The 22547-nt window shown below is 42.8% G+C and overlaps 1 protein-coding gene across 2 annotated transcripts; it reads left to right on the plus strand.

The window, feature by feature from the left end:
• Window positions 1-221: 221 nt before the first annotated feature.
• On the plus strand, window positions 222-18638 carry NRSN1 (neurensin 1). 2 transcript variants are annotated; one of them, XM_048508077.1, is made up of 3 exons: window positions 222-414; window positions 13120-13398; window positions 16518-18638. In XM_048508077.1, exons 2-3 carry the CDS (start codon window positions 13207-13209, stop codon window positions 16914-16916), a joined length of 591 nt encoding a protein of 196 aa, XP_048364034.1. In that variant the 5' UTR covers window positions 222-414; window positions 13120-13206; the 3' UTR covers window positions 16917-18638. The 2 variants fall into 2 exon arrangements, with proteins under 2 accessions (XP_048364034.1, XP_048364032.1); XM_048508075.1 differs by having other exon boundaries at window positions 227-414; window positions 13198-13398.
• Window positions 18639-22547: the final 3909 nt, after the last annotated feature.

Consider the following 22547-nt stretch of genomic DNA (forward strand, 5'->3'; position numbering starts at 1 on the left):
CCTCTCCTGCCTTGCCCCTAAGGACACGGTTAGACAGGGGGACTCCCTGTGCATGGGCAGTCAAGAGCCAGGCTTGCAACTAGCCAAGCATAGACTGGACCCTACAAGTGACGGAGGAGGCCGGAGAGTAGCCAACTCCGCGCCTTCGCCGGGTCCTTCCGAGGGCAACCGCTGAGCCTCGGCGTGCTACTCTGGGAAGGAGCGGCCCCTCCTACGTAGCCCAGCCGGGCGGCGGCGGCGGCGGCGTGTCTCTCAGTGCGCACGCCCGGGTCGAGCCCGGCTCCGAGGGTGGAAATAATACGTGGCGTCTGAAGTGGGAGCCGCGCAGAGCGGAGATGGGACCCGAGCGAGAGATCTGCAGCTAACTCGGCTGCATTTGCTCACCCGGCAAGGAAGGTTCAGGAGGAGGATCAGGTAACCCGTCCCTTCCCCAGTTTGCACTCTGCTCTGCTCTGATTTATTTGCTTGTTTTGAAAGCTCCGTTTCCCGTCGTGCCACTTTCAAACCCGAGCAGAGCGCACCGGTCTAGAACAGGCAGCGAGGGGAAGGCGGCAGGCAGGGGGAAGCTGATTTCGCATTTGCAAAGTGCGGTGTTATTGCCCCCCCCTCCTCCCAGCTTGCGTTGAAGGCGTTTAAGTACTCCATCCGAGCCGTTTTGCTCGGATCTGTAGTTGCTTTGCAAGGATGCGTCTGTCTGTGTTTACAACTTGCTCGGCATTTTGAGTCTGAAAAAACGTTGCCTAAAAACGGGGGTTTCGCTTCCCAATCGCCCTTCTTTGCCTCCCAAGGACATGCCGGTTTGATGGGAGGTGACCGATTGCAGACATTTGCCATTGCAACTGGGTGTCAGCCACAGCAAGGGAAAGGGTAAAGGAAAGTGGGTAAAGGAGAGAGCTCAGGAAGCGGGGGGGGGGGTGCCTTTTCGTGTTTTCTTTTAAGCAAGTGAACGTTTGACCTGGCAGGTAGAAAGGGCCTGTTTCCTTAAACATCTTTTGTTGTTGTTGTTGTTGTTGTTGTTGTTAAATTGAACGTGAAGGGTGCCTTGCAACGCGGGAGCAGAGCTGCGATGGTTCACTCGCGCGTTGGTGGGGTTCAGCACCTCGGAGAGCGCACTCGCGGAAGCCGCGGGAAAGCTGCGAGGAGGACATGGGCCAGCAACCGCCCCTGCCCACCCCTCCGCCCCAGCCTCCCCCCAAGAAAACAAAACAAATGTCTGAGCTTAATGAATTCCGCAGGGCATATTTAGAACTCGTCCTAAATATGCCATGCGGAATCCACCCTTGTTTTCCCCCTGCCCCAAACTTGCCCAAGGGAAGTAATTCATGGCCCCCTGTCACCCCACTTTCACCTTGAGCCTTTAGACAGGACTCAGCAGGAAAATGTAGTCTTCAGTCAATGAAAGTTGAGCAAAGCTGAGCTTTGCTGCCAACCTCTCTGAAGTCAAGGCTTCTGCTAATAATTTCATGGGTGTCATTTTAGTGCCTTGTCAAGGATATACAGGTTGTCTCCCCATTTACTTTTTAAAAATAACTTTTAAAGGAGGTGGGTGAAACTGAAGAGAAGTACATGTTAAGTCTAATGTGTTCTTTTCCCATTGGTTTGTAACTAATGCACAAATATGTGTTGCGACTTGATGTCAAGTTATTTCACACAATCACGTGAGCAGGTGACTTCGAAGCCTATAGCTTTCGAAGCCTATAGCTTTCAATCGAGTGGATGCACAAACAGTGCATATCTACCTGGTTCATTGGCAGTAATAAGTTAATTAGGCCTTATGCCAGAAGATCACAGGACATGCTGCCATTATGGGCCCATTGCTCTTGTCCACTGAATCATGCATAATAGGATATCTGTGAATCCTGCGCAAAATACAGCAGTGCAAGTATTCATCACAGGTATGCATTGGTTTGTGATATCATATCACATGTGACATGTATCACATTTATATCCCATCTTTCTTCTGTCACAGTCAAGGCTACAAAGGATTCCCAGGAAGAATCCCATGCAGGAATTGATCTGTTCCAGTCCTGCTTTGCCCTTACATCATACCTTAGTAGTAAACCCTTTTCGGTTAGGTGGTAATGGTTCATTATTTAAACATTCTCTCTACTATTATACAGAAGTGTAGGAGCAATCATATGACCACTGCTTGGGAGTGGCAAATAACAAGGCTAATACTGACTCTACAATCACATTAATATGCTGCCATTTTGGAAACCCTTTTCTTTGAAATGTTATTTTCATGTGGTGTGCTCCACATTCCAAGGCTAAAAGACACAGCCCATAATTGTTTAATTAAAAAACTGGGGGAAATGCTCTTCTTCTTCTTCATTATCATCATAGTTTGGATTTACACCTCAACTTTCTCTCCTGTGAGGAGCAGCAGTGGTGTAGTGGTTAAGAGCAGGTACATTCTAATCTGGAGGGACCGGGTTTGATTCCCAGCTCTGCCGCCTGAGCTGTGGAGGCTCATCTGGGGAATTTGGATTAGCCTGTGCACTCCCACTCACACCAGCTGGGTGACCCTGGGATAGTCACAGCTTTTCGGAGCTCTCTCAGCCCCACCCACCTCACAGGATGTTTGTTTTGAGGGGGGAAGGGCAAGGAGATTATAAGCCCCTTTGAGTCTCTTACAGGAGAGAAAGGGGGGATATAAATCCAAAGTCATCTTCTTCTTCAAGGTGGCTTACAAACTTAATTTTCCTTCCTCAACCCACAACAGATTCCTTGTGAGGTCAGTGGGGCCAAGAAGTTCTGAACAACTGTGACTAGTTCAAGGTCACCCAGCAGGCTTCATGTGTAGGTGTATGGAAACAAATATATGTGTAGGAGTATGGAAACAAAGATTGTTTGAGAACATATTTTAACCATTTTATTACAACATTTCCCCAAAACAGCATGCACATTTGATCAGAATATATATTTTATGGATCTGGTTTGGAAATGCTTTTGACCTTTGCACATTTACAGAAACTTTTAAACAGCAGGCAGTTCTATCAGTTCCAGATGTTTCCTTTTTTCCCCCCATTCTGTGAGAATAAAATTACTGTGGTTAGAAATTTCCTATTGAGAAAGCCAGTTTTGCATCACTAGGCGGTCTCAAATCTCATAAAAGCCCACGGAAAGATTCGATTTCTTTCTACTTCCATTGTAGTTAAGGACATGGCTGTGTAATTCTGCTGAATACATATTGACATGTCTCAAAATTATCTGCACTACAAATATGGCTATTAGCATTTTAATTTGCTTGGGCTAGAAATCATCTTGATTGGAAAGCTCAAAACATCTGATTCAGAAGGGTACAAGCTGGGAATCTGTCAGATTCATGGGGGACAGAAATCCCATCACCCCCTCCCCAACTGCCTCCCACTCTTGCTCTCCCTTGATCACATTTCTTGATTTCTCTCTTTTCCCACCCAGTTTCTCCCTCCTCTGCCCAGCTGCCATTTTCTTTCTCATGCTCTCCTTCCCCACTTGTAGTGACAAGTGGGGAAGGAGAGTATGAGAAAGAAAATGTCCTTTCCCTTCTTCCCAGTCCTTTGACCAGTCAGAATTGGGGGAGGCAGACTTGGACCCAAAACCTTGCCTTGGACACGTTTTGATTCAACTCCTTTTGCTGCCTCTATAAGTCTACTGATGGGAGTTAGGACATGCTTTTCCTTCGCCTCCAATTATCAGGCTGATGATGGTGGCGAGATAGTTGGAGCAAAGGATTCCAGAACAGGATTTCTTCTCCAAGTCTGCAAACCCCCAGACCCTGATGAGGGGTGGAAGGTTCACGACTATGTACTTCTCCCCCAGTTTGGCTTCTGGTCCTGCTAGTTTGCCCCAGCACCTTTCTGTGTTTATGTTATGATGTCCTTCCATCATCTCTTCCCTCCTACACACACACACACACACACACACACACACACACACACACACACACACACACACACACACACACACACACACACACACACACACACACTCCCCCTTCTGCCATCTGGCTGCTCCCTTGTTGTTTACAGAGATTGCTAGGCAGCCCTAAAATGGCAGCTGAGATCTCACAATGTAGCATTGCAAGATCTTGGCTTCCATTTGGGGGGGATTTTTAAAATCCTCCTCACATTTTTCCACTTCTAAGATTTTTCTTTTTTAAAAAAATACCCTTTCTCTGTACTTGGCCCTATTGTGCAGATTTTTTGATCAGCATTTTGAAGCAATGTTCAAAATTACACATATAGGTGAAAAACATAAGAATTCTAATTTTTTGTACTTTCCTGCATTGATTGAGAGTACCATTATTTCTCTCCACAAAAAAGGAGTATTGTGGCTCCTTTCTTAAAGACTTATTTTTATGGCGTAAGCTTTCCACAAAATCTTATACACTAGTAAAGCTGTAAGTGTTTAAGGTACTACAAGAGTTTTTGGTGTGCTGTAACATGGCTACTCCTCTATGTAATTAGTAAACAATCTCAATTATTTTATTTATTTATATTTTTATTTATTTATTATATGGTTTTATATACTGCCCTATCCCCAGAGGGCTCTGGACGGTGCACAACATAACTTCACAACAGCTACAGCCAGAACAGATAAAGCAAATAAACAAAAACAGGATAGAATAAATACCATAGGCTCCGTTAACTATAAACTAAAAACCCCATTAAAATACACCGATCAGTACAATAAAATGGTGTCCAGCGATAAAACCCTTATTAAAACCCTCCCCCAAAAGGAGGGGGAATACTGGGTCCCATTGATGTTAAAAAGGCCCCAGGTGTAAGGAGAATAAGAGGGGGCATTCCAATCAGTGGCTGGTCACTCCAAAAGCTACTTTAAATCCCCAAAAAATAAGTCTAAAATTTCAATCTGTACTTTTTCCTTTAAAATTCTCAACACTTAATATTTCTATTCACAAATCCAGTCACACCTACGACTGTATCACTGGTGTGTAATTATGCAGATCAGAACCACGCAGGGCTTTCTTTACCATGGTAACAGAAGTTGCTACGGGATCACCTAGTATGCAGCTGCACGTTCCAAAGATCTGAGCGTGCATTCTCTCTTCTTCGTGACGTTCATGCTCATTATACAAATCTACTGTTCCACTATGAAAAGTTTCAATGATAACTGAACGGTGCTTCAACGCAAGTGAAATCTCACACGATAGAAACAATTTACTGTTTTTGTTTCAGGAAGATGTTAGGAAATTTCTTTCTATCTGGTAATAGGGGAAGCACAACGAAATGATCTCCCAAATGCAAATATCCTCATGTTTTTGTGTTGCGACTTGATGTCAAGTTATTTCACACAATCACGTGAGCAGGTGACTTCGAAGCCTATAGCTTTCAATCAAGTGGATGCACAAACAGTGCATATCTACCTGGTTCGTTGGCAGTAATAGGTTAATTAGACCTTATGGTGATGACCAGGGAAATGAGTGTGTTACAGAAGATCTCACGACATGCTACCATTATGGGCCCATTGCTCTTTTCCACTGAATCATGCATGATAGGATATCTGTGAATCTGCAAAATATGGCAGTGCAAGCATTCATCACAGGCATACATTGGTTTGTGATATCATATCACATGTGACATGTATCACATTTATATCCCGTCTTTCTTCTGTGAAGAATATCTCATCTTTCTTCTGTGAAGGTGAAGAGAAATGCCTGCAAATGCCATATTCTCCCATATTTCATCTCACAGTCATTCTTCTACTAAAATTACCAGTTTGTTTGTTTGTTTGCTTGTGTGTTTGTTTATACTCCTTCCTTGGCCAGGTTTATTCACCTCTCTTGGCCAGGCTGGGCTCAGGGCAGCTTGCAACAATAAATAAACATACAGTATAAAATTAAAATATATTGTTTGAAGCCATAACTTCCCATTCTAAAATGTCAAGATGGCACCCTGCACTACAGACCCACCTTGTATGGTGGGCTGTCCTCTATGAGTGAGGTTGGTCCAAAGATGGAAGAATGGTAAAATGGAGAGACAACCAACAAATGAGAAACCATGGGCCAAAGAGAGCAAGGACAGAAGGAATGGAAACAGAAGAAAAGAAAAGAGGAAATGGAAGAAAAGAAAAGAAAAGAAAAGAAAAGAAAAAGGACCAAGGAAAGGGAGGAAAGGAAGGCAAAGGAAAAGAGTAGGCCAGCTGATCTACAAAATTGTCACTGTCCTCAACCAAATGCCTGGTAGAACATCTGTTTTGCAAATCCTACTAGTGGCATGGGCTGATGGGACCGTAGTCAACAAACACCTGGAGGGCCAGGATTGGACACCCCTGCTTTAGTGGATTGAGCACTGTGCATGCAAGAGGGTATTAGATATGGATGGTTCCTTGCCTTTGGATTTCTACCTTAAGCAACTGGGAATGTGAATATCAATCTGAACATTCTCTGTAGCCAGTAGGGGGGGTCAACAGTAGCCCACAGCCACTACCACTAAGAAAAAACCAAGGAAGAGGTGACGCTCACATTCTTACTAGTTGTCATGGGAAAGCACAGAATGTTGCAGCTATACATTGTTGTGCATACAGCTATGCATGCAGATATGGCCATTTGAGATCACTGGACCATACCGGGTTGCTGGCCTTTCAACAGGTGTGCAACTGTGTGGTGCAGCTTAAGCACCTTTGCCTCTACCGCTTCCAGCAGATACTCACTAACAGTGTGAGAATTCCCACTCTCCAAGTCATCCCTCAGCTGAGGTGACCAGTTACGACTTTTGGTTCCACTTGATCAGATACCATTGCTGTCATTGGATTGGGAAATGCACGAAGCATCCAAAAACTGTCTGTTGCTTCTACTTTCAACAGCATCAACATCAATCAACTGCAGGGAGTGGAAGTGAGGGAGACTTATTTAAACAAAATAGCCAACACAAAATGTCCCAACAAGAAAAGAGGTCAAGAGACAGCATGCTCTATTAAAAGTAGGAAAGTTTTCTTTCGTTTTCCTTTTCTCCCTAGTGAGACATCTTTGTCTTTCACTGATATTCCAACTGTCCTTCCCACTCTAAAGATATCCATTTTTTATCTATCTCACCCAGGCAGTAAACATAGTGACATAGTGATAGACTCCTGAAGGAGTCTCTGGCCGTTTCCGCACGGGCGGAATATGGCGGCATGGGGACAGCAAAAACGCCATCCCCAGGCCGCCATTCGCACAGGGGGGGCAGCTGCATCACAGCCGCGCCGCCCTCGCGCCGCTCGACCACCGCGAAGCCGGCGTTTCCCCAGTGCGCTTAGAGCGAACGGCAGTGGCTTCAAGACACCTCCCCCCCCCACTCCCTCCCGGGACTTACCTTGTCCCCGGGCCTCCGGCGCATCGCCGAGGCCTGGGGTCATGCCCCCCTGCCCTGTGCCACTGGAGCAGGCGCGCAGGGCCAGGGGGCGTGTCCCCAGACCTCGGCGACGTGCCGGAGGCCCGGGGACACACCGGGTCGGCCGGGCGCCAGTGCTCCACGGTGCCAGCGTCCCGGCTCTTTCCAGGACTGTCCATGCGGACGGTCCCAGCGTCGTCGGGTCAGCGCGAAATGCGCCGACCTAACCGCTTCCGCCTCCGTGCGGAAATGGCCTATTAGAATACTTCTACTGGGTTATTTTCTGTCACCTGTAATTCTATTCTCCTAACTTCCCACTGAGGAGCCCCATGGCACAGAGTAGTAAGCTACAGTACTACAGTCATAACTCTGCTCAAAAACTGAGTTTAATCCCAATGGGAATCAGTTTCAGATAGCCAGCTCAAGGTTGACTCAGTCTTCAATCCTTTCAAGGTCAGTAAAGTGAGTGCCCAGCTTTCTGGAGTAGGGAGGGAGTGAAGTCTAGATGACTAGGAAAGGTAATGGCAAACCACCTGTAAACATAATTTTCCTAGTGAATGTCATGATGTCATGATTTTCCTAGTGAATGTCATGATGTGGCATCATCCCACCTTTACCACTGTAAATGAGGGTCATGATCCAAAGAAGTACTAGGCAAACATGTTTGCAGATAATAAGAAATTCATTTGCAGTTCTTAATTCCAGAGCAGTTGCAATGTTAGTCTGTTATTGCAAAATTACACAAATTGGGTAGCACTTTAATGGCTAACCAAAATTGATTTCGCCATGAACTTTTGTAAGTCAGCACTCACTTCTTCCAGTGCCTAGAAATGTATATATTAATGGATTTGAAGTTTTTGCTGTTGTGAATCCAGAAAGAACCCAGCACACAAGGAGTTAACTTGTAGCTGCTTATGATTGGATAGTGGCTAAAGAGCGAATTCTTTTGTCAGGGTTGAGAGAACTGAGGGGAGTTCAGTGACAGAGTGAGCTAATGTACAGATGTATGTAGAATGCTCTGTTCTCTTCATATAAAAGCTTACTCTGGGTGAGGAATGACTCAGACAGCAGTAGTCTGAGCTGTATCCTCAGTAAAATAAGCAGTAACAGAAATAAACACACTGGTGGCTGATTTAAATTCTCCAAAGGAAATCCACAGAGAGAGAATAAGCAGAAATAGGCTTACTGGGGCTTTGGCATTTCAAGGAGAGAGGAGAGGATTTTGATTTCAGTTTGGAGACACAGAAACAAAAAAAAATCTTGGTCAATAAAGCAAAGTGTAAGACAAGACATAACTAGGAAGAAGTTGATTTGAATAGTGTGGAGGCATATTGCTTAAACATCTCTACCTGAGGGTAAACTTTAGTTATCTTTCAAGGATGTTAAGGAGATTAGTGTACTAAACAACATCTATGTAATGTAATGTGTAACAAAGTAAGGAAAGACCTAAGCAAACACCTTCATCTCAAGAACTGAACTAAACTGTAACAAAATCATAAGCTAGCAACATCAGCTACTTGTGTAGATAATATCTAAACAACCCTGCTTTGATTTAACCTTTTTACTTCACCAAAATATTTTTGTGTTGTTATAAATAAACACTTATTCTGATTAATCTATAATGTTCCAAAAGCCTCTGGCTTCTTCTTTTTGACTTCTGGCTGAGAGAAAGGGGTTTTGTTGCTGTTGTTCTTTTTATTTGTTCAAACTTTGAGGCTGCCTGAATTCTGAACTGAAGAAGCCCATTATATTTATTTTATTACAAAGGTGGGAAAACTAGGGAAATATATATATAAAAAGTCAACCCTCACATGCTATAGTTTTATTTATAATCTGGCAGAATTGCTCAGAGACTTCAGAGAAAGGCAGTTGGAATTTTAGAGGGAAAATCTCCTGAGGGCACTTGTGTGCAGAGGGTATGTCACATATATCTATAGGTTTGATTAAATACCACAGTGGAGATATAAGAAGAGGCTGGTGTAAAACAAGATCCACCCTATCTTCCTGCAGTAGATCTCCGTGTTGAAGAGTCAAGTTCTGTTTGGGTTATTGAATGGCTTCTCTCTTCAGTAGTGAAAGCTGCTGTAACACTAAACAGCCAGCAAAGCTCCGTTTTCTTAGCTCGCTCACATCACGTCTTTGTGCATAGATTTACGTTGATTAAAACAACTCCTCTGTGGCTGAAAGCCTCTAGGATGAAGCATGAGTCATGCCTCTATCAAATTATCTTCATTCTCAGTTGTGCGCTAACTACTTTGTGTGACATAGCTACGCCACATCGAGCAATAATGGCTATTTCCAGTGAATGAAGACAATTAGGTTCATGCTGGTGTTAAGCTAGAGCAGAAAGAAAGAAAGAAAGAAAGAAAGAAAGAAAGAAAGAAAGAAAGAAAGAAAGAAAGAAAGAAAGAAAGAAAGAAAGAAAGAAAGAAAGAAAGAAAGAAAGAAAGAAAGAAAGAAAGAAAGAAAGAAAGAAAGAAAGAAAGAAAGAAAGGGGAATGAATACATAATTGCAACTCAAATGAGACCCAGCATGGTGTAGTGGTTAAGAGCAGGTGGATTCTAATCTGGAGAAGCCGGTTTGATTCCGCACTCCTCCACCTGAGTGGTAGAGGCTTATCTGGTGAACCAGATGTGTTTCCTCACTCCTACATTCCTGCTGGGTGACGTTGGGCCAGTCACAGTTCTTTGGAACTCTCTCAGCCCCACCTGCCTCACAAAGTGTCTGTTGTGGGGAGAGGAAGGGAAAGGAGCTTGTAAGTCACCTTGCATCTCCTTACAGGAGAGAAAGGTGGGATATAAATACAAACTCTTCCTACTCCTACTACTACCCCTCCTCCTCCTCCTCCTCCTCCTCCTCCTCCTCCTTCTTCATCTTCGTCTTCTCCTCCTCCTCCTCTTCTTCTTCTTCCTATTACCACAATAATAGAAATATAAATTGGTCTGTCGATGTGGCACTGTGTCATGGGCCATCAAGTTGACTGGTACAACACTTTTTGCACCCTTTAGCTACATCTTCTGATTGGCACATTCTTAAATGACAAGAGTCACACCATAAATTGCCTGCCTGTACAACTGGCAGCTTGTGAAGGAAAATGACCATGTGAATTTTTACCGTCATCTTTTGAATGGTACACTGGGGATCATTGTGCATAAAACAACCTGAGGTTTCTCACCACCTGGTAAGAGCAATTCTGTGTTCTTTGAGGCCTCTGGGATACTGGAACCTCTCAAATGCTCACAAAAGAAAGATAGTCATGAGCAGAAAGACAGCATTTCGTTAAACACTTCCATTTTTAATGTAGTAGAAAGAACACCACTCAGGGCAGATAGGAACATAATGTACCTTAACCCAAAACCTTGACAGAAAGTAATCCAAGGGATTTGGGGATCGTTGTCATAATGACAGAAATACTGGCAGCCAATGGGCACTTGGTTCTTTCATGTTATTGTGATCTCTTTTTGGTTTCTGAAAAAAACTGGAGTTCTCCTCCATCACAGGTTAAATATGTAGGGCTGATGTTTTGTAAATGATTTCTTCAGTCGTTTAGCAGGAGGGATAAATTTGGAACTTAAGCAATTAAATTTAGAAAAGGAGTCAAAGACATGAAACCTTGTTTTAGAATCAATGAGTTCTATTCAAAGAAGAGCAAACACTATTTTTGGGAAGCCAGGTGAACGTTTCTATGCTGATGCTGATGCTGATCTTACTCATACTTGCTTATTCACATAGCTGTACTAAATGCATAACAGGAAGAAAGGTCAATGAATGCAGTAGAGACACTGCAAAAAATGGCTTGGGGCCATAGCTATTATAACAATTCTGATGCATCTTAACTACAACTATTCAGGCAATGCTGCCTCTAAGTTACATCTTCAGCAGTTCATAGAGATGCATCAAAACTATGGCCCCTTCCGCACACGCGAAATAATGCGTTTTCAAACCACTTTCACAACTGTTTGCAAGTGGATTTTGCTATTCCACACAGCTTCAAAGAGCACTGAAAGCAGTTTGAAAGTGCATTATTCTGCATGTGCAGAATGAGCCTATGTCATATTTAAGTTGCCAGTTAATGAAGTAGTTCAACTTTTGAAGATTGTAAGGTGCTCCTATTTGTAGATATGGGAGGAGTGGATTTGCATGCCAAGCTCAATATTAACCCAGTATGCTGCAGTGGTGGAAAGGACAAATGCTATGTTGGAGGTTATTAGGAAAAGGATTGAAAATAAAACATCCAAGATCAAAATGCTCCTATAAGATCTATGAAGCAGCCTCATTTGGAATACTGTGCACAGTTCTGGTCACCAAATCTCAAAAAGTACATTGCAGAGATGTAATGCACAGAAGAGGGTACAGAAGATGGTAACCAAGGTAATTAGGAGGTTGGAGCACCTTTCCTATCAGGAAAGGCGGAGACTTGTTTAGAAAATAGATGAATGAGCGGGGACATGATAGAGGTCTATAAGAGAGAACCAGAGTGGTGTAGTGGTTAACAGTAGAAGAACTCTGATCTGGAGAACCAGGTTTGAGCAGTGGACTCTTATCTGATGTACTGGATTTGTTTCCCCACTCTTACTCATGAAATCTGCTGGGTGATCTTGGGCTAGTCACAATTCTTCAGAACTCTCTCAGCCCCATCAACCTCACAAGTGTTTGTTGTGGCAGAAGAAAGGAAAGGAGTTGGCATGTCTCTTTGAGTCTCCTTACAGGAGAGAAAGGAAATATAAATCTAAACTTCTCCTCCTCCTCCTATAAAATTATGTATGGAATGGAGAGACTTGACAAGATAACTTTTTCTCCCCCTCCCAAAATACTAGAATTCAAGGGCATCCTTGAATCTGATGGGCAGCAGATTCTGGATGGAAAATACTACTTTACACAACAAATGAGTAAACTGTGGAATTGACTGCCAGAGTGCAGTAGCATAGTGCCAATGGGGCAGGGCGGGTGTGGCGCCCCAGGCAGTGGCACGGTGGGGGCGTTCTGGGGCAGGAGGTGCTGCGGCAGGGGTGCAGGACACATGCATGCCCCAGGCGCAGTTCCCCCTCACTCTGCCCCTGATGTAGTGATGCCACAGGCATCAATGGTTTTGAAAGGGAATTAGACAGATGACAGGTCTATCAATGGCTACTAGCCACCATGACTAAGACCCTTTCTGCACATGCAAAATAATGTAATTTCAATCCACTTTCCCTGCACTTTGCAGCTGAATTTTACTGTGCGGAATAGTAAAATCCACTTTCAAACAATTGTGAAAGTGGATTGAAAATGAATTGTTCTGCATGTGCAGAAGGAGCCTAAAGGAAACCTCCACAGTTAGATTCATTAATCCTCTGAATACCAGGGCAGGAGACAACATCAGGGGAAGGTCTGGGCTTCTATGCGTTGTCACTGGACCGTCAGAGCAACTGGCTGGCCACTATGTGAGACTCAGTGCTGACTAGACCAGAGGCCATGGTGGCAGGGGCTGATGGGAATTGTAGTACATGAACATCTGGAGAGCCACAGGTTGTAGACCCCTGGACTAGACAGATTGATTGGTGTGATCCCGTGGGATTTTCTTATGTTCTTATCAAGTGCAGCTTTTGAAGCTTTACAGGATTCATTTGTAAATATCTGAGATAATTCCCAGCATGTTCTTCAGAGTTTTGGCAAATCATATTGAGCATAGAGGGAGCAAACATATTCAGGGCTATACGAACTTGTTGGGTGTTTAAATTTAAATAGGAATGTGAATGTAGTATTTTTATCATAATGTATTTTAAAGCACCAACTAAAATAGTAAGATAACATTTTTTTCATTAGATGGCGATCTGCTTGGGATTTCTTCGCTCACAAGAGGCCATCTTTGCTTTCAAATGTCCTTTCTATGTATGCCGGCAGGTGTAAAGGATGAGTGCTTATGCTGACATCTGTGCATCCAGCCAGGCCCAGCAAGGTTCTACAGAGAATAACTATCAGCGCTATGGAGTTCGCTCTTACCTGCATCAATTTTATGAGGACTGCACAGCATCCATTTGGGAGTATGACGATGATTTTCAGATCCAGAGATCACCTAGCAGGTGGAGCTCTGCATTCTGGAAGGTACAGCTATGCAAAGATTGTTTGGTAACTCATGGCCCACAATGGTGAATAAGGCCCATCAGTTCCATATTGTATGACCAGCTCCCTTGGTTTTTAAAGGCTAGGCTGACAGCATGACCATACATGTTGGGTGAGCCACATTTGGTCATGTTTTGAGGCCTAGACTGCAGTCCCTGGCATGTATCAATGCACTGGTTCCCCAGACAGAATGACATTTCAGTTTGTGGGAAAAGGGGTGCTGATTCCCCTCCCACTGCAGGTGTCCACTTTGCAGAGGAATAGTTTGGATTTATTCCCTGCTTTTCTCAACCGTAAGAAGCCTTAATAATTCCTTCCTTTTACTCTCCCCACAACATATATTTTGTGAGATAGGTGGGGCTGAGAGAGTTCTGAGAGAACTGTGACTAGCCCTGAGGTTCATGCAGCAGGCTTTGTGTGGAGGAGTGGGGAAACAACCTGGTTCACCAGATTATAATCCACTTACTCTTAACCACTACACCACTCTTTGCCCTTTATAATGTACTGGAGGATCCGGTGACATCCCCTCCCCCCACAGAACAAAATTTGAGGAGTTTCAGTGGCTGTAAGAAAGAGAAATGGGACAAATTTGGCCCAGTTGCATGGTAGACTGGTTGCCTTTCAATGGCCATACTGAGGTTTGTTCCCTAAACAAAAAAGCCCTTTTTAAGAGTGTTTTTTTTAATTGATTTTAGATTTTTCAGCAAACCTAGGTTTGTAGAAATATCTGTCTTGTCTGTTCTTGGCTTCAGTCTTCAGATTTAAGAATCCACAGATTTGGCCACTAAGAACTTGATGTATTGGTAGGGCAGCTTTTCAAAAGACAAGGCTTTATTTGAGGTGATTTTTTTCCCCAGAATGAATAGACACAGTCAGCGAAGACTATTTTTTCTTCCCCTCCTCCACAATTATGGTGCATGATTTGTTTAAAATGAAGAACCATGTTTAAAGGGAAGAATATACGTCAAGGTATATCAGTAGATTGCCCTGTAAGGCAATTGTGTCTTTCTGAGAGGTTGTACTACAGAACAGTTATCGAAGGTATTTGTTATTTAGTCAGAAATATTAATCATTGAGTTGCCAACCATTAGATGCTGGCTGAAGATCTCCTATTATTACAGCTGTTCTCCAGGTGGTAGAGATCAGTTGAACTGGAGAAAAGGGTCACTATGAAAGGTGGATTCTATGGCATTATAACCCATTAAAGTCTTTCCGCTCCCAAAACCCCACCTTCCTCTAGCTCCAGCCCCAAAATCTTCATGTATTTCCCAACCTGGAGCTGGCAATTATTAATTATTAACCATTCTAGATTATGATATTTAAAATGCAGATGCCATGAGACTGTACTGAGCATACCTATGATACCCTTATTTCTATGCTTAATTGTTAGATGTGCTTGAAATCCATGATTTATGGAGAGTTAGGGAAGTGTAGCCTTGCACTGGAATGTGGACTGAATGTTGTATTTATCCATACCACAGTCTTGGGCACGGGTCATCCCACCCCCCTTTTTTTGTTTACAGGTGTGGAGCTGCAACCACATTCATGTTTGGCAGGAATTTGATTCTTAGCTCATACTCAGCTTTTGTTAAACTTGCTTCAGAATGTTATGGGATCTGGATTTTAGAATCCTTCATGTTTGCTGTAACATTTCTGTTTGCAGGATGCTATCTATACTCTGTTCTACATAATGATGTTAGTAGATTGTATGTTTCTCAGAACAAGGGATGCCGGACCTTCTTTGTTGTAGCATGTGCCACCTGGGTCCTAGTGCCTACCTAGCTCTGCTCCGCCATCCATTTGAAACTAAAAATGCATTTTGGTATAAATGTTCTTGTATCAAAGTATCATGTTCAATACTGCACAAAATAATGGTTTTGACAAAGGCAGTGTGTAAAAATGAATGATAATTCTCATATTCACTTGGGACTGTATTCTAATGTATACAATTTTCTCCACTGCTGCACCTCAACTGTCCAAACTAACATCTTTACGTGGAACACAGTATATCTTGTTTCTAAAGCATGAGCAAGGAAAAATTAACTTTGTGAGAGTTGAATATCCCATTCCCCATGTTTCAGCCCCAGCTAAGTCTCTGACCAACTCACTTGTCTTGTACCTTGGATGGCTGTTATTAAAAATGGGCCCATGCAGGCCAAAGGGGGAGCAGGGAATGAACAAACTTGTGTTGGCCTCATTGCTATAGTTATCATGGGATGGGAAAAGAAACTGCAGCAATTATTTTTGCTTTGTTGCCATTGACCCTTAATTTTTGTCAAGTGAATCATTGTGAATTTGGCATCCTATTTCTCTCTCACCCGCTGTAATATAATATTTAAATTATTCAGTTTTAAACAATTATAGCCTACTTTTCTCCTGGTCAATGGAACTCAAAGCCCTAACCCAAGCTACTGGTTTATATGCCTCATTCCTAAGAACAATTTCCTGGGAGTAAGCTCTACTGAATAAAGTGGGAATTACTTTTTTTAAAAAATAGTATATTTATTGAAATTCAAAAATACATATTACATTCAGATAACCATCTGATTGTATTTTTCCTTATATATATAATATAGTTATATATGTATATAATATCAGGGATTGTCTTATCATTATAACACATACATTCAAGTTGTTAAGACTTCAACCAAATGTCTCTATTATTCTATATTAACTCAAATATCATTGGCTAGCTTCTTAACTCACAAAAATTTTAGCTAATCTTATCATACTATACTCAGTCTACATACCTTATAGGAATTACTTTTGAGTAGACCTGCCTAGCATTGTTCCTATGATAACTTCATTCTTCTCCGACTGGAAAGCTGTTTCTATGTACAAGTACATATTCTGTTTCAGCACACACCACTGCATAATCCTCATTGATAGTTTGTTCCCAGGCTATTTATGGACACAGTAAATGTGCGAGAAATCATCTGCTGACTGTAATTCAATATGATTGTTGCCTTCAGGTACTTCTAGCATGTATTCTTTGTGAATGAGATGATAACAGATGTCAGTGAAACGTCATATCTATTTAGTAACGTTAAAAATTATTAGGGCAGCTTTGTTGATTTCCTTTTTTTTCTTTTTTTTTTTAGGTCGGACTCATCTCCGGGACGGTGTTTATGCTGATAGGGATAATTGTTCTTATAGTAGGTTTTCTGGTGCCCCCCAAAATTGAAGCCCTGGGTGTTGAAGATTTTGTAGTGGTGGATACACATGCTGTTCAGTTCAACAGAGCCCTTGACGTGTGTAAGTTGGCAGGAGCAATTTTGTTTTGTATCGGAGGGACCACAGTGGCAGCTTGCTTGCTAATGTCTGCGTTTGCCAAAAGCTACTCCAAAGAAGAAAAGTACCTGCAGCAGAAATTTAAAGAGCGAATAGCAGACATGAAGGCCCACACCCACCCAGTCACAAAGGCCCCAGCACCTGGAGAATCCAAGATACCTGTCACTCTGTCCAAAATTCAAAATGTCCAGCCATTATCTGAAACCTGATTCTTTCCTTTCCCCCACTTTACACTTCCCATGATTTGAAAAGGTCAATTTTGACTAATCTGTGTTTGCAATGCAGCACCACTGCACTCTACACCTAGCAGGAAAGGAAACAGATTGAAAATCTAATCCAGTAGGAATCCTGACATTGCAAGACAGCAAAGGTTCAGCCATTACCGGTTTGAACAAAAAATATCGATTTGCTTGCAATTGGATGACTGGGGTGGACTTGCTTCAGATTCACTGAATCCTTACCACCTAAAAGACCCCCCAGAAACACAATGTGACGTTCTTTCAGTTTTGGTTCCCAGATAATGTTTGTACTTGGTATTACTGTGGACACCTTAAAGTATACCTTGATCAAGATTAACCGCCAAACGTTTGGAACAGTTGTTTGTATCAGAGAATGGTGCAACCTGAAAGAGATTTCCTACTCCAGTTTCCACCATACTGCTGAAGAGGTAGCATACACACAAGTAGTTTGTTTGTTCAGCAGTTCATGTTGCTGTGGTTAGAAACATACAAGAAACAGCAAGCCTCCAGTGTCCTTGCCCTTTTTATAGCATAGAGGGTAGATCATCCACTTTGTGTTCTATCATTTCCCAGTCTTATTGCACAAGGCTCCCATCCTCCTCCTCTTTGCGAAGAAATCCATTCTTTTGTGTCAACTGAATTCTGAGGCAGCCCATTTCCCGCTCGTTCATTCAACAACATCTCATCGCTGTTACAGTAGTATTAAGCTATAGTGGAAAACAGCTGACCGTCTCAGTCCTCACAGCCTTGTTTTCCTTTTGATTTAATGGCAGTGGAAAATGCAATCGTAAAACGTGTGCACTTTTGGTAAGGAAAACCAATTACCCCAGTTACTGGTCCAGTCTTACGTCCTTTAGGAATAAAGTGTGAACCATTTTTAAAAAACCTTGTTAAATATGAGGTCCATTTGCACCAGGAGGAGATAAGAGCTCAAAAACCCAGCTCTTTGTGTTATGTGCACTGCGGCATGTACATAAAATGTGTGAGCATACACAGTGCCGCCCCATTTAATTCACATCAATGGAAGAAGCCAACATACACATTCACTAAAACTGCAGAAGAGAGTATCCCTACTCCCATGGCCACAGAAACCTCCTGGGTTTGGAAAACCTCTTGGGTCTTTGGCTCATTCCGCACATGCAGAATAATGCACTTTCAAACTGCTTTCAGTGCTCTTTGAAGCTGTGAGGAAAGGCAAAATCCACTTGCAAACAGTTGTGAAAGTGGTTTGAAAACGCATTATTTTGCGTGTGTGGAAGGGGCCTTCGATTGTTTTAAGAATGGTCTGCATAGAGTTTTCCCTCATAGTCTCCCCCATTCCCATTAATTTCAAGATTTCAAGGATTGTCCCCGGTCGAATCTGGTCATTTTAAAACGGAGATCCTCTGCCTTCTCTACACCTGATTGTCTGACCTTAGAAGAAACTATAAAATGTACTTCTATTTTTCTAGATGAGAAAAAGCTCTCCTGAGTCAGATTATAGTTATGTTGATGCTTACCTGCAGACCTGCCCTTTTACAAAAGATATACATCATCTTTGTCTCAAAAGACACAGTTATCTCATCCCTTTAATCCATGGATTGAAACCAACTCTGTGTGAAGAGATGTGAACTTTGTATTCTTTCGCAATATGTGCCCACCTTATAATTCTGCCTATTTTATGAATGGATTAAATAAAGATATAAGAACTGGCTTGGGTGTTGCCAAAATAGTTCTTTCAAAATATCAAGGAGCACCAATCAACTGGGCAGTTACGTGGATTGGTTGGACCGGCTGAGGAGAACATGATTGTCTTACCACAGCTGCACAGTTCGGTTTAATCTCCTCAGTTCCAGTTGCCCTAACCTTTCAACAAAACCAGACTCCCATTTACATGAATTTTGCCTCAGCCAAGTCCCAAGAGAATGGCATAGCTCAGCATCATAGCGGCTGCCATCCTACTGCAACTCAGATCGTCCATATTAAAGATGTGCAGTCATATTCAAGACAGTGGCAGCCATCTTAGATGTTAATTTCTGTATATCTAATAGCTGAGATATATGATCTAATAATTAAGCCATGTAGACAGCCAAAACTTTGCAGCAGGCCACCCCAGCTTAAGGCAAGGATCCACAGTGCCATGATGCCTACCAACATTCCCTGTGAGTTGCACGTGTGTGTGGCTGCTATATTGGTGCTGTGCAGATAAGAGGCTGCCTAGCAAAGGGAGCTCTCCTGGGTGGCTCAGTTCTGCACAGTGTTTTAGGACTGCCGCGCAGCACCAGGGAACTCTTAAAGGGACCATTGGTAGCCACCCATACCTTTAAACAATATGTTCATTTAAAAAGGAAACCTCTCAAGCAGAGTTACAGAGCTGCTATTAGACTTATACACAACCTCACTCCCTGACAATGTGTAGCTGGCTTTGTCAAAAATCTGCCCTGGGTCTGTGGACTCTGCCTCCTGTGGCAGCCATTTTATGGTTGCACCCACCATCTTGTATCCAAATTGCAAAGCTCCCTGCAGGGTCAAAAAGGTTCAAAAATGAATAAGATGTAAGATTGTATAGGTTGTGAAGCTGAAAAGTTGGGAGAACTCTCTGTAGTGCTGTTCAAAAGTCAACTGGCTTTGTTTAAAAAATGTGAGGATCGCTCGTCTAAAGTGACCAAGATAGATGGCCATAGCCATTGTGTTGTTTGCCTCAGGAAAGAGCATAATGTGACTGGCTGTAGGATATGCCAATAGTTTACCCGGAAGTCTTGTCATAATAGAGCTTTGAAGTAGAAGGCAGCAATTCATGATAAAGCCCTATTGACTGTGGACTTGATAAGGTGCTACCTCCTAAGGTCTCTGTTCCTGCCTCACTTCTGGGGCATCCCAGACAGGCCCTCTGAGAACCTTAACCATCGTGTGTGTGTGTGGACTAGGCAGCTATACAAATGCTACATAAGTTATTATTGTCATTAGTCACTTATTTTACCTGATTTACATGGTTTACAGTCACAGTGTCAGATCATAATTACAGGACTTTATCTTGCTCTTTTCATGGAAGTTGAAATCTCATTTACAGGAGTTTTCCTTTAGTGGTGGCTTGTGGGTAGAAGCAAGGCAGTGCGCCATGACCTTTCTGATGTACAGTTTAATTAAGGTTGCAAAGAATAGAAATGTGACATTTTGAGTCTGACAGTGCAGCTCAGTGAAGGACATTTTAAAACGATGGCTGCAATATCCACTAGCCCATTCCATCTCTCCACTTACCTTCTGATAACATTATCTCCGCAATCAGAGTGGAAATCTAATTTACACCAATTTCTGTAAAAATAAGCCAGATGTTACATCTAGAAAATGATTGTTCAGAAAAGGGCAGACTCAATTGTTATCTTGCAGCAACTTTGCCAGGGAAAGAAGACCATTCAAATGATTAGAAAGAGAGCTTTGAACAATGTAATTCCACCCCCACAGTGTGAAGTGGTATAGTCCATTTTTGCCTCCTCGTTTCTGTCTTATTCTGCTGTATGTCTACACCCAGCCTAAGCCATTTGCGGAGTATATTCTAGTGTGTGTGTGTTTTTAGGTTACCCTATTTTTGTTTGTTTTGAGGGATAATTTTTATCATCTTGTTATTCTAAACCCTTAGAATATGAAATTCCTCTTTCAGTTGAAATCACATAACATGTGGCAGACAGTTTTGGAGCTGTGCATTTATATAATTCCCCAAGACTATTCATACCCAACAAGGGCAACCTAAGTATGGGGATAAATGGTGTATCTGACCCAGCTTTCTGTCCTAAAAATGGTCCTGAGCAGTCACAATTTACCTGCAGTTCCTTTCATACAGTTGAACGTGGCTGCAGCAGCAAGAAGTGGCAGCTAGAAGAAGGCAAAGATGCTAAACCACCCCTCAGAGACAAACTGCCTTGTGGCTAACTTGAGAAATGAAAATGCTGCCACCAAAGCCCTGTGAAAGGCAAACTGGCACCTGTAAAGCATCTATTCCAAACACTGGCATCTTCAGTAAAGACTTTCAGCAGCCCTCTTGCTTCCCTGAAGTTACGAAACAAATGTCACCTCTGGGGCGGGGGGTGGGGGGGAACCTTGTCATAATTTTTTACGTTCTCTTCGTACCAAACCTTTAACCAAATGTGAAATATTTTCCCTTTTCTTTCGGATTAGAATACTCAAAAACTATTTAACAGGAGAGTAATCACTCCTACAATTTGCACTGAGATCAAATCTGGCACTGCTTGATTAGCAATCATTGCCCCCCCCCCCCCCCCCCCGTTCATGGTGATGAACACGCTCTCAGGATGTTTGTCTCTGCTGCTTCCCTTCTGATTTGTACAGCAATTTCACTCCCACCATCTGGTTGTTCTCGATCGGCTGCCCTTGTTTGCTTTTTCTGCCCATAGTACAGTGAGTCACAAGAATGGCAACGGCTGGCGAACAGATACGCTTTCTGTTATTTAGCTGCTCTTCAGCAGAGTTTCCTTTATGGGTTTTGGTGTCACCCCAACATGACCGATTCTATCATATCAGAATTTTCCCCCATAGTATAAAAAAATAACTATCACCAAACCAAATCCTATTCTGGAGAGCAGCAACTGAAACACATTGTAATGCTGATTATTGCTGTTGCTGTTTCTACAGTGCTAGTTATACGTGTGACATAATCTTTCACAGTTTTATAACCTTAAGAGGCTTATAACCTTAAAGGTACCCAAGGAGCATACAGTCTAATGGCTAAATTAGACACCTCAATTTTAAAGCTGAAGTTAACCGTCGAAAAATGCCACAAGGGTCCAGTCAGGATCAGGCCCACAGAGCAGCAGAACCAGGAAATTTTGCCCTCCTCCCTCCCTGCCTTTTCAAAGTGCTGAAAGCCTCCATTTTAAAATGGCTGACTTCAGCTTTAAAATAGTATCACCGTAACATCTAATTTGACCCTAGGAATCAAGTTAGACATGACTGCTGCCACATTTGTTTATTCACACATACACCTGATGAAGTGGGAGTACAGGCTCTGATTTTCACAACGAAGGTTGCGAGTTGGTGAGAGCTGGATTCTCCCCATCTTATTTTATTGCTGACTGTCATTTCAGACACTTCTTTCCTCCATCTGGCTCACTTCAGCTATCTGAGTCGGAGAAAATTGCTTGTGGTGAAAATATTCAGAGAATAAGGCACAAAGGGGAAGGCTCAGCTCTCTGCCTCAGAGGACAGTAGTTGTAGTTAAATACTGGATCTCTATTTGGAAATCAGTTACTTCACCTTTTATACAGAAGGTCTTCTGGGCAATGCTGCAAAACAAAAAGCAACATTTGTCCAGTGAGCAATGGAAGATAACTTTCAGAGCATATGGTCCGTTCCACACAGCCTAAATAAAGCGTCCTGGAGATGATAAAAAGGGGGTCCTGGGAAAGTACTCTGCACAGCTTTCTTCCTAAGATGTCCTCAGGATGCCTTATTTTAGCTCAAGGCACCTTTTTTGGAGAACGCTTCAAAGTGCACCTTCCCCCCCTAAGCTGCATGCAAGATGTCTCCTACCTGACTGTGCAGAATGCAGAGCTTAGGAGGCATCTTATTTTTCCTGCCCAACCATTTTGCTCTCTGGTCAGTTTCACC

The sequence above is a fragment of the Sphaerodactylus townsendi genome, linkage group LG09 (assembly GCF_021028975.2).
Source record: "Sphaerodactylus townsendi isolate TG3544 linkage group LG09, MPM_Stown_v2.3, whole genome shotgun sequence".
Classification (NCBI taxonomy): Eukaryota; Metazoa; Chordata; class Lepidosauria; order Squamata; family Sphaerodactylidae; genus Sphaerodactylus; species Sphaerodactylus townsendi.